General features: G+C 39.5%; 2 protein-coding genes across 3 annotated transcripts in view; both read left to right on the top strand.

Annotated features, from left to right (window-relative positions):
- The first annotated feature begins 314 nt into the window (after positions 1 to 314).
- On the top strand, positions 315 to 2150 carry LOC116846100 (proteasome subunit alpha type-2). The gene is made up of 3 exons (XM_032819522.1): positions 315 to 475; positions 851 to 1183; positions 1720 to 2150. Exons 1-3 carry the CDS (start codon positions 435 to 437, stop codon positions 2048 to 2050), a joined length of 705 nt encoding a protein of 234 aa, XP_032675413.1. The 5' UTR covers positions 315 to 434; the 3' UTR covers positions 2051 to 2150.
- Positions 2151 to 7825: 5675 nt separating this feature from the next.
- The window catches only part of LOC116846027 (RNA-binding protein Musashi homolog Rbp6), a 220025-nt gene continuing 208166 nt past the window's right edge, over positions 7826 to 19684 (top strand). For both annotated transcript variants that reach the window (XM_032819341.1, XM_032819338.1), the window contains exon 1: positions 7826 to 7993. The gene's annotated coding sequence lies outside the window, so the exon portion shown is untranslated. The remainder of the gene's footprint in view (positions 7994 to 19684) is intronic.

The following is a 19684-nucleotide window of genomic DNA, read 5'->3' as shown; positions in this document are numbered from 1 at the left end:
AAATTACGGAACGCTCGTGATTGGTTCTGCTCTTGTTCCATGCTCCGCTATTCTGCTGCATGCTGCATGCTGCATCGTCTGCCTGCGTCACAAGTTAACCAATCAAATCCTTTAATTGGAATGACGCGCACGCGACGTACGACGCACTTATTCCAATGGAACGATTTGATTGGTTAACTCGTGACGCAGGCAGACGAGGCGACGCGCTCAGTGGGAATCAGCCTAGACTATGGATTGAGATTGCTCTCGGACCAATCAGGTAATCTAAATTTTAGTTCTGCTTTACCTGATTGGTCCGATTGCAATCCTTAATCCATAGAATTTTGAAACAGCCAGAAACATTTCTTATGCAAGCGTAGCTCTCTGTCAGACGCCAAACATCACGATATTTGTAGTGTGCGTGTCGCTGCCTGTACCGCTACAAAGTAATTGTCATGGCTTCGGAACGATACAGTTTTTCATTGACGACTTTTAGGTAAATATGTCTGCAGTTGTAAAATCAGTCAAGCAGAGAATGTTTCAATCCACGTCAGTGTCTCACATTTGCAAAAGAAATTGGGAGTTGTGGAAAATCGATCTAATAACAACCTAACCTCTAAGCCAGGCTCATTCAGCATTTTCTGTAACCATGACGAGTGAAAATCTCGAAATGAATCAATATTATTTAATTAATGTCATTGTTTTCTTATAAATACATAAACAATTATAAGTATATTTTACTTAAGAACCGCGTAATGTCGTATTACATCTATGACAGAATGACTCGTCAAATTCTATATAGTGCAAGCGTGTTTAATCAAAAAGTGGAAGAAAGGTGTCAAAGATGAAATAATGAAACTGTGTTTTATAGCCCGTCGGGCAAATTGGTGCAGATAGAATATGCTTTGGCGGCGGTAGCAGCCGGTGCGCCGAGTGTAGGCATCAAGGCGTTGAATGGCGTTGTCCTCGCTACTGAGAACAAGCATAAGTCCATCCTTTATGATGAACATAGCGTCAGTAAGGTTGAAATGATCACCAAGCATATCGGTATGGTCTACAGTGGCATGGGGCCAGATTACAGATTATTAGTAAAGCAAGCTAGGAAGATGGCACAGCAGTATCTTCTGGTCTATCGAGAACCCATTCCTACTGCACAACTTGTACAACGAGTTGCGATGGTTATGCAGGAATATACACAATCTGGGTGAGCATTAATTAAGTTCTGATCATAACATTGTATTTCTTTTTCTATTGTGTCAAATTTTAATTATATGAACAGTTGAGTACATATTAAAAGATTTGTGAAGATATTTAATTTGATAGGTGATTTTAATTTTGAGACTTTTATGGTATAGAGGAATTTAGCTTCTGCAATTGCATTTATTATAAACAAATGATTACAATTGCATCTTTTATAGATTTATTTCCAATGTTTCATGAATATTTTAGTTTACTTTATTAAGGAGAAAAGCAATCTGATATTGTAACATGTCTTCTGTATCAAATTACTCTTTTTCTCATATAAAGTGAAGTGACATGTTTACAAAATATTGGAAGCAAACTTATAAAAAATGAAACTATAATCCAGAAGCTAAATTGAGCATTTCTCTATATATTACAAATTTCAAATTAAATTAAGTTCACAAAATAAATCCACAGAGAACATGGCTCCAATTTGGAAGACAAATCCAATGAGATTAATAAAATTAAAACTAATATAAAATCATTTTGAACTTACAGAGGTGTCAGACCTTTTGGGGTGTCTCTTCTGATCTGTGGTTGGGACAACGATAGACCTTATTTATTCCAATGCGATCCTTCTGGCACATACTTTGCATGGAAGGCAACTGCTATGGGTAAAAACTTCATCAATGGCAAAACATTCCTCGAAAAGAGGTACAGTGAAGATCTGGAGTTGGATGACGCCGTTCACACTGCCATTCTGACGCTGAAAGAAGGATTTGAGGGTCAGATGACCGCGGATAATATCGAAGTCGGCATTTGCGACGCGAATGGCTTCAGAAAATTAGATCCTTCTAACGTTAAAGATTATCTCGCTAATATTCCTTAAGCTTAAGTTTCTTAATGTATTGTTGGTATGTAACTATATAATCAACAAATATGTTGATAACGAATCAGGTTCTTATAATAAATACCTTTGTTCAAAATGAGACAATGATTCATGAAATACTTTCTTTTAATCACAATAGAAATTTCATTAAGAAATTCTGTTATCATAAAATGTCCCTTATTGTGCTACACATGTATTTTATCATAACAATAAAACAACATATTAAAATTATTTCCATAGATTAATGCTTAATGATGTTTGCATGAGTCAATTGTTAAATTAAAATTTACATCTATCACTCCATTCGACATTGGCACTCCTGTGCCATTCCTGGCACTTGTTTATATGTGAAATTCATTTTACCAGGTGTATACCTATGAAATGCGGATTTTTTTAAGGAAAAACATGTTAATTTGAAGTGAATGGTTAAAGCTATTTATTTGAAGTATGCGCTATTCGACGCTACAACTTTTTCCCATCTTTTTGGCAAAAGATGAATTCCGCGACGATAGAAACTTTCATCTTTCGAAGTAAACCATGAATCGATCCATTTTTTCACTTCTTCGAAATTAGCGAAGTGCTGCTCAGCCAATCCGTGCGCCATCGACCGGAACAAGTAATAGCCCGAAGGAGCAATGTCCGGCGAATACGGCGGGTGAAGTAGCACATCCCAATTCAATTCTTTTAAAGTTTCCTTGACAATTTTTGTGGTGTAGACCGGCGCATTATCATGTAGCAAAATCACTTCCATGTCTTTGGGCCCATTCCGGACGTTTTGTGGTCAATGCATAGTTCAAATTGATCATTTATTGTCGGTAGCGAGCAGCATTAACCGTTTCATTAGATTTGAGAAGTTCATAATAAACAACACCCTTTTGATCCCATCAAACACAGAGCATTGTCTTCTTTTCGAAGCGATTTGGTCTTGCAGTCGATGTTGATGGTTGGCCTGGATCAACCCATGATTTTCTTCGTTTAGGATTCTCGAAATATATCTATTTTTCATCACCTGTGACGATTCGATACAGAAAACTCTTCCGTTGATGTCTTTTTAGCAGTTCGCTGGTAACTTTTCGATTCTCCATCTGTCTTTCAGTCAAATCGTGTGATACTCATTTTCCTTCTTTTTGAATCTTTCTCATCGCGTGCAAACGCTCGCTAACACTTTTTTTGAGTCACATTTAATATTTCCGCCAATTGTGATTGAGTTAGAGTGGAGTCTTCGTCCAACAATGCTTGCAACACTGCATCTTCAAATTTTTTCGGTGGTTTTTCCTTAGCCTTGTCTTTCACATCAAAATCATCAGTTTTGAATTGATTGAACCAACGTTCACAAGTGTCTTGAGATGGTGCATGTTCGTAATCTTCTACAAGTATTCGATAAGTTTGAGCAGCAGTTTTCTGAAAATGAAGTAATGAATCAAAACCTCCCGCAAATGGTCTTTTTTGGTACGAAATTCGACATTTTCAAAGCAGAAAAAGACTATGATATTTACACTCTCACAATTTTTCACATGTATGGTTTTGTAGATTAGAAATAGCCAAATAAAATACTATATATGTCAAATCATCACGCGTAAGAACGTATATGTAGCACTATCTGTTAGGTAAATCCGCATTTCATAGGTATACACCTGGTAAACGCATAACTTGCATAGTATGTCAAATTTCATCAAATGCAGTGAATTTTTAAAATAATCGAGAAAAATTTCATATTCTCTATATTCTAAAAGTTAAATGAATATATATCCGAGGTCTGATGGAAAAGAAAAGGAAAAAGAAAGATATGCAAATAAATATAAAAAATACAAAAGAATAAATCTCTCGTTTCAACGTAATAATTAAGGTACGTGATGATCAATGATTGTATCTTTTAATTTCATTATATATCTTATTGCTTATATAAAAATAAATAAATAATGAATAAATAAATCGTAGTTGTCACCTCGAGTCGAACGTATCTCGACGCTCTACAATCGATGCTCCAGAACCGACCTCTACAATCGAGAATTGCAACTGCCGCCATGTTCTCTTTCCGAACAGATCGCAACGCAGATAGCAGGCTCGGGAAGTCGTCCCGCATTTCTCGCAATTTTGACTTGTTAGAGGTGAGTCTCCCTCCTGATTTATCGTCACTAAAAATGCCGAAATTAAGCTTGGCGTGTTTGCTATTTAAACTTAACGTGAAACAATCGTCAAAAGCGAATATTTCGCGAGCTAGCCGTTAGACGTGTCGAACGTAACGTCGCGTTCTTGTCACGCGCGGGACTTCGGGATTAAATCTCCTCGTTTTACATTTTCGACTTGATGAAGGAGAATCTGATACGCGAATAATCTCCGAAAATCTCAGAAAAAAATCCTGTGCGTTTATCATAACAAAACATCGTTGAAGCGACAGTAGACTGAAAGTCTGGCGAAACGGCTCGTCGGGAATTTTGAGTGAAGTGCCGCGCGTTTCATTGAATGTTCTGCGCATCATAAGCGCCGCTCTCTAACAGTCGGTTAAGAGACGATTGGCGAGCAGCAATTCGAATCGTGCAAGTAGCTTCGTATTCTTCGCGACTTTGGCTCATTCCAAGTGAGTCTCGAGTGTTGAAAGCAAGTTCCACGCGTCTATCGTGACAAAATATCCGCCGAACTATCACCTAAAACGGACAACACGGTCGGGAGTGCCAGCTATTTTTTTTTCTCTTAACGCTTCAGCGACTTTAGTATTCACAGTTCCCACTGTGAGATAAGGTGATCTTGTGACACACTGCTTCTACTTTCCCAAACGTGTTAGTTGCCTCTAACTATTCTTTGTCATAAATTTATCTTTGTCGATTTTACACGGATATCATTCGAATAGAAAACATTAAATTTAGGTTAAAATTTATCACGGCGGTTTCCGATAAAATAACGCCGGGTAGAGTTGGATTATAGCAATTCGGCGGATTCAAATCGTCGCGTTTCTCGTTTTCGACTATCGAGGCGGAGTTCAGCGGCGCGAACTCTAAAAGTGAGTGTTGTGCGTCATGACGACGAAACATCGCGAAAAACTCAGCGCCAAAGTGCACGTCTTGCGTGGCGAAGATGCCGAGTGAAGTGACGCGCTCGGTGTTTCGAGAATCGCAATCACCGCGACACGAACGCTCGCGGAATATTTCGGAATGAGTGACGCGGCAAATCGGGAAGCCGGATTTTCGTCCCGCGATTTCGACTCGAAGAAGAGACACGCGAGGAGTCGCCGGGAGTGTCGAGAACAACCGTCGCGCGTTTCCCTCGCGATGAGACATCGCGAGGTAGTCGATGAAGACGAACATGTCACGAAACGATCAGTTTCGGGTGTGTGCAAAGTGTCGCGCGATAGTTCGAGGTTCATCCTTCCATGCATCTTCGATCGGCAGAAGATTCCTGAACGTGAAGCGTCGTCATCAGGAGTGCCGGTGGGCAGCAGTGAACTTTCTTCGCATGGTAACTTGGGTGTCACGACTCGTCTCTTCAGAGAGTCTGTAAGTACCAGCCTATAGAAGAATCTTTTGTTTAGTTTAATTTACATTAGAGTTTTATGTTATTGTCAGGCATCCTATATAACAGGCACTTTTCATTTCATAACACAATTTGCCACAAGCATCGTCTTATCTGGCACTCATAGTCCGATCTTAAATATTAAATCTGATTATGAATATCGCTCTTTTTTTTCATGACATATTCAATGAATAACAAAGAATGATGCTGGTATCGACTTGTGTTAAAGTGGAAAACACTCAATATCAATATCCTGATGAAAATTCATAGGACCACTAATACCTTTGGACTCGCGGAATCAATTTTATCATAATTCATCATTATCCTGACGTTTCTCGCGGACATACATTTAGGCGCGCGCATCGATCGCATATTTCTCAATGATAAAAGCCAGGGTTGTGTTGTAGATTTCAAGATACTGTCTACGTGGATTGTTTATGTATTTTCTACATGATGAATATACACAATCTATTTTCATGTAGACACAATATAAATTACGTACAATATTTTACATGATAAAATGAAAATTTCATGCAGTTTATTATTTTTTTAAACATTATATTCTTTTATTATCTATTTTACACATTACATAATTTTTATTTTATTATGCAGATTGATAGATTTAACTGTGAAATTAAGAACTTAACGAGAGAATTTTGTAAAATCTAACTTGTATAGGACACACCATTTATACATTTATACCAGGATTTTAAAAATTAAATCAATCTTGACGTAAATTTATAAACATTTTTTTCTAAATAAGTTTGAGTCCACAGATTTTCTGGTTATGTTCTTATTTTCAGAATTAAATCTATCGATAATAAAAAATCGATCATTAATCGATAATTAAATCGATCACATAATAAAATAAAAACTTGGTGTATTTTCTTATCTGTTTTAAACATTATATTTATTATATTAATTTCCATTTTATTATGTGACAGAATAGTATATTTAACTATAAAGGAGGGTAAAAATATAACTAAAAAATTCTATAGATTCTAATTTTTATAGAACACATTTATAAATTTACATCAAAATTCTAAAAACTAAATCAATTCTGATGTAAATTTATATAAATTTAGTTTCTTAAACAAAAACTCGAGTCTACAGAATTTCCTAGATATATATATTCTTACTTTTAAAAGTTAAATCTATCAATTTGTCATGTGATGAAAAAAGAATTTTATCAATCTATTCTATTTTAAATGTTACATTTATAATTTTCAATTTAATTTTCAATTTTCAATTTTAAATATTACATTTATAATTTTCATTTCATATTATATGATGAAATGGTATATTTAGCTGGAAGAGAGAAAAAGAGAGGACGAGGTAAAAATATAACCAGAAAATTTTATATGTTCTCTTTCTTTCTCTCTTCTAACTTATTTAGGAAATAATATTTATAAGCTTATATTAGGATTCTAAACCAATTCTGATGTATATCTATAAACGTTGTTGTCTTAATAAGTTAGAGAGTTTATAGAACTCAGTGGTTACATTTTTACCTCTATAAATTTAAATGAATCAATTTGTCATATAATGAAATAACAGTTTCAGAAAATTTATCTATTTTAAATATTACATTTATAATTTTCATTTCACACACATATTTTATATAACAGAATGGTATATTCAGCTATGAAGAGGAGAGAGAGAGAGAGAGTGAGACAGAAAGAAAATTAAAAATGAAAATATAACCACTTGGACTCTAACTTATTTAAGAAACAACGTTCATAAATTAACATCAGGATTCTCAAGATTAAATCAATCCTGAATGAAAATTTCATGTAAATTATTTCTTTTGATCACATTACATTCATAATTAACACTCTCACAGATATGGTAACTCCCATAATTTAATTATACTTTTTTATATATATTATAATTTACAATATTCTACACGGTTTACATCGTCCACACGGGGAGAGTCCATGTCTACATCACGTAGATAATACATAAACAATTCACGTAGCCTCAATCTTGAAACACGGACATAACCTCAGCCCAGCCCAGTCCGGAAACTTTCGCTTGCGCTTTGCGCGCGTGATAACTGTTGCGATTTCGCCCACCGGAGGGCGGTAGCGCGCCTCTCACTTCGTGGTTGCTAACCTCGGCCGAGCGAGAGCGCCACGGTGATACGGGCGCGCGCGCGTATCGATCGAGCACGGGCCGTCCAGGAGCGCGACGACACACAATCAGGCGCGATATCGTGCGCGAATGCCAAGATGCTGCTGCCTTCGCACGGCTTTTGCAGTTGGTGCGCGGCTGGCCTGCCGGCTTGTCTCAGATTGCTCGTCGCGTCGCCTCGCGCCGTCACGCTATGCGCTATGCCGTCGCTCTCGTAGTGATTGTTTAGTTCGGCCTCCTCGACAGATGTGCGCGCGCCTTGTCTCGGGAAGAGAATAATATTCGTCGACGAATGTCCCCCAGGTAAGGCCGATCATCCCCTCGCAGATCATCCACTCGTTTCGGCCACTCTTCTTTCTCTCTTTCTCTCTCTGTCTCACTCTCTTCTCCCTCTTCTCTCTGTCTCTTTTCACCCTCCCTCATTTTCTTTCTCCTCTCTCGCTCGCTGGCGTTTCAAACGAAATCGATGGTCGGGCTCGGGGTCTCGCAGTCAATTGGAGGGTGCGAAAGAAGGAAGGAACGAGGCGTAGAAGGTGTAACCGAGACGGACAGGGTTTAATTACCAGCACGCGATCGCTTGCGGAACTTATCGTCGAGAACGGGGCGATCCGCCAGTTACTCACGCTATGACAGACGTGGTTCCGCGATCGTGTTCGGGCCGGTCGACTTATTATTACGCGCGATTCGTAAAGCGCCCGCCGTTAGTCAGCGCGATTCGTTGCGGAAGCTGAGCCGAGCTCGACGTCAGATCGACCCCTTTTTGTTGCGGCGAATCTCCCTTTCCGCGTTCAACACCGCGATGAGAGGGGGCCCCACTACCACCACTTGTCGAAACGCACGTAACGATACGTCGTTATGCCGATCGATTTATCAAGCTTCTGCTGAGGCCGGAGGTATCGCGTTTCGTCGGTGTACGAACGTTAATTAGGGAAGTGGTTAACGTGCGTTGCCGCGACTTGCGCCGACAATAATATAAATTAATTAACCTTGGATTAGCGAGCGTCTGCTTCATTCTACGTTATATCACTGCACACACGCATATATATACGCACGTTGGAGAAAAGAATCGGTCCACGTTAATTAATAAGCGCACCGGATAACAGATGAATGTGTTCGGAGGCAATCAACAATCAGTTAACGAGTGGGCCGATTAATTTCTCAGTGATACTCGTTAACTAACGGACAATTGGCTAAATCCGCGGAGCTTTAGCCACCTTTGAGCGGTGAGCGCGAGAGCATTCGTTAGCCGGGCGATTTGTCCACTCTGGCGGCCATTTGCGACGGCACGGAAGAACGTGCGCGCGATTTGTTTACATGCGGTCTCTCTGGCCACTCGAACGTTTCGGCACTTCGCGCGAAATATCGCGCGATATCAGACGCGCGCAAATCGCAAGTCGCGCGGCGACCGCGACGGCCGCGACGGCGATCGATGCGGCCCAATTCTGAGCGTGCCGCAAATTTCGATCGCCGACGCCGCTATTCGGAATACGCAACGGCACGGCCGGTGCTCTTCGTTTCGGAGTATGCCGGAACTCCGTGTGCGATCCGCGAAATTCGCCCGGTCTTTGCGCAGCTTAGCGTGAGAGGGGCGGAAAGTAGCTGATGCCCGGCGATCCGCGAATTCGCGGTCTTACTCGGCCGTATCGTAGACGCGGATCGTTTTCTTATTTTAAAGAGCCAGACCAATGTAATGCTATGAAAAAAGGCGTATTTTTGAGAGTCAGTTTTGCGAAAATTTGGCGAAAATAAATTCAATGTTTTGAATGTTTTGAAACATTGTCTATTGATTAAGTAACTATCAAACTTTATATCACTATTTTTTATTATTTAGAAAAATTTATAAAACTTTATATTACTATTTTTTGTTATTTAGAAAAATTTATAAATAAATATACGCCATATGGCCAAACTCACGACTGCAATCGACGGCAAAAGATAGCACCCGTTCCAGTGACATGAGATAAAAAAACCAGAAAGTGTCTTGGATAGTATACTTGTAGTTGAATGATGAACCTAAAAAATTCTGGAAAACATTAAATCTTATAAAATTTAATACCTTTTCTAATAGTGCAAAAAAACAAACAGATATGAAATTTGGATATTCAATTTTAACAGTTATTGTTTCTACAATTTTCGTTTACACAGCTTAAAATTTAGGTTCATGCTCCAACCACAAGCACATTATTTAAGAAACTTTTTAGTTTTTTTTATCTTTCCAGGTCACTAGACCGAACGCTATCTTTCCCACCGATTGCAGTGATATTTTTTGCAGTCGTTCGACCATATGCTGCATATTTATTTATAGGTTATTCAAAATAACAAAAATGGTAATACAAAGTTTAATAGTTACTTAATATACAATGTTTTAAAATTCGGCTGACCTATTTTTGCAAAATCAATTCCAAAAAATACTTTCTTTATATAAATTCTAGTAGCGTATGCGGGAACAAAAGTTTGATTGGATTAATCGAATTTCCGATGAAGCATGAACCAACGAGAAATTCCGGTTAAAATTACCACAAAGAAAAAATGTTTGGTATTTGTAATCACATGGAGAGAAATAATCACTATAAATTACGGTTTAAAAAACTAATTTATAGCGAAAATGTTAACGGACGCGTGCCGGCGTTTTTCGCGATGATACTTTTGGAGATAATCTACTTTCGTCTCAGCGTGACTGTTTTCTCGATCTCGGCTACTACTATTTTTACCGTGTCGCTGTCTTATCTTGTCGATTCGCTATCTTTCACTATCCACTCGTCGCGACGGATTTTGACGTTTGCATTGCAATTCACGCAAGTTTTACCGCGCGCTCCCAATGTATTCACACGTATCTCTAATTTCCCCTCGGTAATGGAAAACTTTTAATCACACATAACGTTGACGGACACAAGCCCACAGGCGATAATATCGATTCCAATTACGATAGCGAGTTCGAGGCGAGAGGACAGAGCGATAGTTCCCATAATTCGCGGGATCCGCTTTAGATATGAAGTCATGTCTGAAGAGGAGCTTACAAATTATGGACTCGCTCCACCCTCGGCCGCGAGCCGCTCCATTTTTCCCCCTCCCCTCCCCCTTCCCCCCGCTATATTCGAATAATTCTCGTCGGCAGTCAGGCGGACTCATTTCCGATCTCTCTCGCGGCCCGGCATTATAATCGCTCGATCGCGCGGCGCGGTCGATTAAATATCGCGGCCCGGGCGAGCGGAATTCGCGAAGTGAATCCCGCAGCGGGAGAGCGCGCGGCATGTTCGCCGCGGCGATCGCCGTCCGTTTAGTTTATCAGTATTTTCGGATTTTATCGGCTTTATCGGTCTTCATTATCTTTATTGCGCCGTACTTTTTCGCGCGCGTATCGAGGCAAACCGAGTCGCAAAACTATCTTGCGAGTGGAGCATCCTCTCTCAAGGCTGCTGCCGCCGTCGCCACTCATCGCCGGCTCATCTGGCGTCATTGTCGAACAATGCCGGATTTTAATATAACGTATTCGCGAGACACAAGCGCGTTTTCACGACAGACGACGACGATGGGTTTTTCATTTAGTGCTACTTGTCGAAGCAGAATCTCTCCGGGAACAATCACGGTTGACGTCGATGGCGAGGTCCCTGAGAAAAAGAGAGAGAGAAAGGAGAGGAGGGGGAGGAGAGAAAAAGTGAGGGAAAGAGAAGCAAGAGAGAGAGAGAGAGAGAGAGAGAGGCAGAAAAAGAGGAAGAGGATCGAAGAAAAGCGTGGCGCACCTCTGCACGCTTTGCAATTTTAATGTCGACGATGCAAAGCGACTATTTTTTTCCTCCTCCTCCCTCCTTTACTCCTCTCCTCCCCCTGTTCCCTGCTACCCCTTGCCGCGCGCGTTCACCCCCGCTGCGCTGTGCGGAATCGACTAAGCACCGGATTTACGTATCCCGCTATTATGTAAATTCGCGATGTCGTCGATATCGCTTATTAAAAATTCTCGAGCGGACGAAGAGAGAAAGAGACAGAGAGGAGGAGGTCAGGGGATTCGAGAGGGAAGTGGAAAGCGACGAGGAAGTAGCTAGATGATGCCTCGCTCTTTTGAAAGTGATACAGACGCGCGTTTTCTTGCTATCTATCCACCATTGTTTGCAATTGACACACCGAAACCGCGAGGCGCGAACAGCGGCGATAATAAAATCCCTTTGTATGCGGACGCGCGACGTTGATGAAGCTGCCATGCGTGATGATTTGTTTGCGCGCGAGTGTATAATTGCGCGGATAATTGCGGGTAGACACAACAATTAGCGAGCTCCAGCGGGCGATCTTGCGGCGAAAACTCGGCTCGCGCAGCCGAATCTCGCGACTTCGCGTCGGTCCAATGAGTGCTGCGCGCTTTTGCGCGATATCGCGACGTCCCAAAGGTAAAAGTAAAAAATTCTTACCTTTAAAAAGCAAAATTGGTAGCGAAAGAGTTAAAGTCATTCCTCTCTAAACACTTTTCTTAAAAATTGACTGTGGTAGACAAAAGGGACTAGTAACGAGAAAGACAGACGAGTATATAATCCTCACACATCTAAATTTACCTGCGGATATCGCTGGAACGCTACTGCTGTAAATTTTAACGTGCCACAGACAATTTTCTAGCAGATACAAAAGACAGCGATAAATTTTAACCGTGACGTTTACAGTTCTACCCTGAACCAAGAAAACATTTTTCGAGTGTAATTGCACGAGCTCGTCTCCTTTCCCCCACATCAGGTTCCTTCGTCGCGTTCTCTTCCTCTGTCTTTGCTTGTCTTCTTTTTTCCCCAGCACCACATCTGGTCCTTCGTGCGGTCTTTGCACGCGTTACGCAAGCGAAATTACGCGCGGGCTAATTACACGCAGGTCATGCGATCCGCGCAGACGGCGAATGCGTGGACAATTAAAAAGGCTAAGGAGCGCGTCGCTTGGGTCGTTTTGACGGCCATCCTGGGGCGAGCTCCCGGGTAATGCTCGTGTCTAAGCGCGTTATACATACACAGAAAAATACTCGCTAAGAAAAATGTTTATTCAGTTTACTCGTTTCTTCTTTTAAATATAATAGTTATCTTCCATAAATAATATTTTCATGATAATAGTTTTCAAATCAATTCATCACAAATTTGAGACAAGCTCATTATCTTCGATTCTTTCGAACATAATGGAAGAAGAATTTATTTTCTTTGTAAGAATATTATAAAACTTTACTGAGGAAAAAGTTGTCCCGATTCTACCTAGCAGGCAAGCAGACTTTTCATTTTTACTTAATATTTTTGATTATGTAAAACGCTAAACTATGATTCAGAATGTATTTTGAATAAAAAATACATTTCGTTCATTTCCAATTATTCATTGAATAAGTTTGCGGTGAACTTATACACAGTAAAGAGCATTTTGTATTTGTGTTGAAATCAATTCGTGTAGAAAAGTTTTGTGTTAAGTTTTATCATATTCGTATATTAATTTAACATATTATCGTTGTATTTTGACTCACCTGTGTTGAGTTCGTATTCACTGTTTCTCAGGGTTAAAGTAATAAATTAAAAATAAGTTGATACATGTATATCCTTGGTGACACATTTCGTATATATAAAGTGTACAAATAAATTGTGTTACTTGTCAATATATCTGCCTTGCGTTAAATTAAGACAAAAATTGAAATAAATTAAGACATGTGAAACGTGTTAAATTTAACGAAAAATTTTTTGCAGTCTAGAGATTTACGCATGCGTAAACTTATGAAATACTCGAAGCGAGTATCATTTATTTGAATACAATATGTATTTTTTTGTGTGTATACCTGAGCGCGCACGTATACACACATAACACACATCTGAAAACTTTTCACACACTGTCGCACATATCATCGTATCAAATCGTTTATTCCAGAGAAAGAAGCTTTGTTCCTATCTCTCGCGCGAGAAATAAATTTAAATGCAAGATTGGTAAATTAAAATTAAAAAAAAAAATCGATTAAACCAGGAATGTTTTGAAGTATAATTGAAGTAAAAATGTCTCGCTGCTTCGGAGTTTTTTTCCTACATTCTTATGTGTAACACATTTCGCGAAGGAATGTCCGATGACAAGTATGATTACGCAAATTTTTCTCGACTTTGAGATAATTAGTCTCGACGGTTCATGCGCGCGTTTTTCTTGCAACGACATTCCCTTTTTCCTTCTTGTTACAATCGAGTATTTGGCAGCGCTCTCTCTCTCTTTCTCTCTCTCCCTCTCTCTCTCCCTCCCTCCCTCTCTCTCTCTCTCTCTCTCTCTTTCTTTTCTCCTTTCCCTTTCGCGAATGCAGTTCGATGGTTTTTCACTTACGCGCCTCTCGGTCCGTGATCGTTTTTGCTCGTAAGTCGCGCGGGAGTTTTTCCAAGCGGGACGAACGAGGGGCAAGGATTTTCGCCTCGCTCGTCGTTCATCTATTCTGGAACTCCACCTACCCCTGGTTCTAATCAGGCGAGCGCGGGCGTTGCAAAAAAGCGGCGCAGTCACGGAAAATGATCCGCCGCTTCCAGCGCTCTCGATCCCGATGGCGGGGAAAAGAAGGACGAGCATGAAAACAGACAATTTACCGCAACGTGGTGTCGCGTCGTTTATTCTTAGTCATTAGCTGTCTCTGTTGTCGGACAGCTTTATCTCTTACAACGGCACGTCGACCCGGCCGAATATCATCAGCGGCTCGGAAGAAGCGAAAAAGCGTTCACACATCGATCGGAAAACTATAATCACTTCGCGAGATCGAAATGACGATTCCCCGACGGTATCGGTAAATATCGACTGCATATCGACATCGGTCTGACCAGCGAAAAAAAAAATTGAATTTAACGTTCGATGGCGCGGAGTGAAATTTATATACCCGCTGAGTTTTCCTTTGTTTTATTTTCCCTTTTTTTTTCCCTCGCGGACGGATTCGATCGAATTTTCGAAATTTACGTTTCATCCTCGTCGGAGAATACGGCAGATGATGGTACTCGCGGCGCAGATATCAATAGGCCTGTTCTTTGTAGCTGCACTGTTGAACTGGTGCAATATATTGAAGTGAAACAAATATACGTTTTCTCACTTTAACTTATTGCACTAGTTCAGCAGTGCAGCTACAAAGAACAGGCCTTCTCTCTCTCTCTCTCTCTCTCACTCACTCACTCACTCTGTCTCTTCATCTCGACGAGAGAGATGGCGTTCGGCCGAGCGATCAAAGCCTTCCAGAGGCCTAACGAGCCTCGGGTGACGTCCATCGCTTCTGTTTTCCGTCGTCGCAAGCTTCAATGAGCAGCTTTTTCTATCCTACTGTGGGGCAGGTTGCGCAAAAGCTCGTTTTCCCTTTTCACGGTGTAGGAGAGAGAATGCCCTCCCTCTTCGGGTTCGGTCCACCGTGACATGGATAAAATTAGATCGACGCGGCCGATCCGATCTGTCCTCCCTTTCCTCTCCCCCCTCTCTTTCTCTCTCTCTCACTCTCATTCTCTTCGTGTCATTTTTCTAGTTCCACCCTCCACCTCGTACGTTATCGGCCAATTCGGCGAATCGCGCGCGCGCGCGCGCGCGTGACGAGCTAAGGCTTTCGTGACTTTTTTTTAATCAGACTTACGAAGCTTGATTACATAGTAGCCTACGCTTCGAAGAAAATTGAATATTTCCACAGTGATTGGTGATTCCGATTTGTTCCTTCATATCCCGAAGGTGATTTCCATACTCCGTCATCGCGTCAAGGCTCTTTCGAAATGAAGAGAAACGAGGATTTCTTACATCTTTTACTTGATTTCTGTCGCGTTGTTTCAGCAGAATAGTAAAATCACGTGAAACGCGCTAAAAGTAGAAGTAAAAATCAGAATCGTGTGCCGTTCCAAAATTACGACTACATGATTGTTTATGTGCATACACAGTTTACGTTGTTTACACTGAGAAAAGGAATATCTAAAAAGTAAAACACTTTTATTTGGTGGCTACTAATAATACATTTATTTAAATCAACGTTATCTTATTTAAATAGAATAAACAATAGATTTCGTGAAAATCTAAGGTTCTAAGAACATGTATATTTCCTGTTTAAAAAATTGTTCTCTCAGTGCAAAAATAAATATATATGAACAATAAGTAGATATATCGTATTAGTATCCACCGAATAAATATTTCTTATTTTACAAATATTCTTTTCTCTCATACACAGTGTATAATTGGTTGCAAATCGGTTTGCATACTTTTTATCTCATAAATATTATATTTCAGAGAGAAAAAAGATTGCGCTGTTTTGCCGTTAAACATATTTACTGGTGTTATGTGCTGTTTATATGATGCATATACATGTAGACGATATAAACTATATATATATATATAGTAAATTATATTAAAATATACAAAAAAAAGTACTTAAATTATGAAACAGTTATCGTATCTACTTTGGGCATTAGTTATGAATGTAACATTTAAATGAGATAAATTGCATGAAATTTTAATTCAAGATTGATCTCAACTTTGGGATCCTGATGTAAATTTAGAAGTATTTTTCTTAAACTAGTTAAAGTTCATTTACACTGTTTCACAGTTAGATATATCAATCTATTACATAATAAAATAAAAATCATGAATGTAATATTTGAAAGAGATAACAAATTGCATGAAAATTGTTTCGCCTTATTATGTGGCAAATTGATAAATTTCTGAAGGTAATAATGTATAACCAGAAAATTTTATAGTTTCTAACTTGTTCATAAATTTACATCATCATTTTGAGTGTCAAATGAAAATGTAAACTTTTCTTCATCATTTCTGAACACGTACGTTCTTTAAACAACATCCATAAATTACTTATTGTCTACACAGATGGCATTTCATACACAGTTTATGTTGTTTACACTGAGAAAAGGAATATCTAAAAAGTAAAACACTTTTATTCGGTGGCTACTAATAATACATTTATTTAAATCAACGTTATCTTATTTAAATAGAATAAACAATAGATTTCGTGAAAATCTAAGCTTCTAAGAACATGTATATTTCCTGTTTAAAAAATTGTTCTCTCAGTGCAAAAATAAATATACATGAGCAATAAGTAGATATGTCTTATTAGTACTCACCGAATAAATATTTCTTATTTTACAAATATTCTTTTCTCTCACACACAGTGCATAATTGGTTGCAAATCGGTTTGCACACTTTTTATCTCATAAATATTTCAAAGAGAAAAGAGATTGCGCTGTTTTGCCGTTAAACAAATTCACTGGTTGCGCAATCGAATCTAACAATGTCAAGGAATAAAAAGCCGCTGGCTCTTACCTACCATCTTCAGATATGCAGGTGGTAATGCAAAGCGAGAAACTGTATTTTCTCAAGAAGAGTTGAGTTTAACTTGCGACTAAGTAACGAGTTACAGTTATACTCTCTCACCTTTCTCTAGCGGAGCGATTTCTCGTTTCTATGCCCGACTAACTTTCGATGCCCGTCGAGTAACTCGCGTCCGGATTCTTCCCTTTCGGCGCGTCGGTACCAGGTCCACGTGTCATTGTCGTCTTGGTGCCGGCGACGTTGTTAGAAACATAACTCTGTCCAAGAGTACAATAAGCGGCCAGCATTGTGGAATGTAATTAAGCTAGCGTCGCTGATGGAAGACAGCTAATGTCAAATTACAAGGAGCGTTAATGGCCACCACTTTCTCTCTCTCTCTCTCTCTCTCTCTCTCTCTCTCTGTACTCTCTCTCTTTCTCTTCCTCGCTCTCCTTTCCTTTCCCTCGTCGCTTGTCGCTCGTCAACTGATTTATCTGCTACCGTTCAATCTTGTCGCGACCCAGACTTTACCCAGCTGACTTATCGTCTTATCGATTATGTTACATATTAAGGGTAAGCGAAATTGACGCAGAAAATTATGACGAGTAACGATCTAAAATATCCCGTATAAAAATATAAGTAGGAATGTGATCGGAAATAAGTCGGTTCTAATAGAAATATAAGCACAGTCGGTTCCTCATTTATCGCTACACTGAGGGAAATGTCTGATGATACTAATCAGGTGAAATTATCCCTCAAAGTTTCATGCCCTTTTTGCTATCTTTGTAACTACTGGAGATAGAAAAAAGCTTTTTAAAAGCATTTTATTTTTTATAAAAAACTGCATAACTTTTGTCTAAAAAGTTTTTTCTCCAATAGTTACAGAGATAGTAAAAAGGGCATGAAACTTTGAGGGGTAATTTCTAGGATTTCTTTGAGGGGTAGTTTTTAGAGTTTCACTTTGTTAAACCTGCGCCATTGCCGATAAAAAAAATATGGGGCTCTTATTTTTGGCCACTCTATAAATATGCCAAGTTTCATCAAATCGGAAATACACTTCGCGAATGTTCCTTGTAAGTAGTATTACAGTGATGTTTAAATACGTTTACCAAACCGTCTGGTATAGCATATAATTGATAATTGAAATAATATAACCTAAAATTTAACCATATTATATATATATATAATTTTCATATATTTTCTTCTAAATTCGTCGACATATTTTAAGAAATTTCATTCTTCCAAATATCTAACGGTTTCAGTGTCTATTCTCTTTTATAGCATCTTTTATAACGTCTTTACAAATTAGTATAGATGAAAAAGGAAACGTCACAGCGAGTAACAATTAACTATCGCGTCAATAGTACCACACGTCTAGAGAGAATTACCAAACTATCTAGATGCCTACAACTAAACTAGGTATTGACTACCAGATGCGTCGAGGCATCGCAATCAGAATATTGGATATATGAACCAGATATCGCATATAAATTCACCATATACACTTTTATAAGACGAGTATAGTGTCATTCCAAGCCATTTCTCTCAGTGTAGGATCTGAGGAAAACTTCATCTGAATCCGACTGGAAACGCGTCCTACTTTTAAGGATTTGCACAATGAAGATCTCTAGTGGAGGGCTATGAAACAGGCAAAGACATTTTTCATTTTTCAAGCAAATTAAGAAGAGTATCATATTGTAATTATGATATTCAGTAATCAAGAGAATCTCATCTTCATTGTAATACAGAGTGTAAAATAGGTTCTACCTTAGTAAAACAGATCGGAATCCTTTAAGTTTCCCTTTCTTAAGGAAATATCATGAGAATCCTACAAATGCAGTGAAAATATGGGCAAATTTCTACACAGCATATAACAATCCCTCCCCCCGACGCGATTTGAGAATGACGTGATGTTTTCATTGACGTACACGTCAAACTGCAACATACGGCGAATTGAGCGAGAACAACTATCGAACCATTTTTGTTCTGCTGGAAGAATATCGTAATACAAAAAGGCTCTTACACGAATGTGAGTCGCTGGGGTCGCTCGCGTGTTATTCCATTGCCTTGAAATATTTATTGTCGAGATATTCTGGGTAAAAAAAACTCGATATCGCTAGATGTCCGAGAGAGACGATGGATTTTCAGTTTGAAAACAAAAATAAAAAAACCAAATTGGTTATACAATTCTCGCGCGTGTTCATGAAATGAAACTGCAAGTCTTTTTGTTATCCACCTGGGAAATTTGTATGACGCTGTTTCAAGCCGCGATTATCCCATAAGTCGGTTATTGAATTACAGCGCGCTGCGCGCGTCCTATATTAGAGAGCGCTATCGATTTTTTGCCGTGCGTACTAATGGCGGGCATGAAAAGTGCCGATAACTGGTACCGGTGCGCCTCTAAATTATCGCCGTTTCGAGCCGAAAGTTTCGGGGTTAACGCCAAGCAGCGCTCGACGGAGAATGTGTTTTTGATGCTCACGTATGAAAGGGTTGGGAATCTACCGTGGTGGATTTCGCCTCGCCGGGGCTGCCGCCCGGCCCACGGCTATTGCCAAAGTTTTGAGATATAGGAATACTTGTTTTTACAAAAGCGGGGCGCAATTGCGTTAAAAGCGCGCGAGAGCTCACTCGCGGGATACAGCGCCGTTTATGCGCGCCGATCACGAATCATTTCCGACACTGTTCTCGCAAACAGCTCTCTCTTTCTCTCTCTCTCTCTCTCTCTCTCTCTCTCTCTCTCTCTCT

The sequence above is a fragment of the Odontomachus brunneus genome, unplaced genomic scaffold (assembly GCF_010583005.1).
Source record: "Odontomachus brunneus isolate Ranch 3 - 2012 unplaced genomic scaffold, Obru_v1 Obru_scaffold_060, whole genome shotgun sequence".
Taxonomy (NCBI): domain Eukaryota; kingdom Metazoa; phylum Arthropoda; class Insecta; order Hymenoptera; family Formicidae; genus Odontomachus; species Odontomachus brunneus.
Note: the sequence above shows the minus strand (reverse complement) of the source record. Positions and strands in the feature narration are given on the sequence as shown.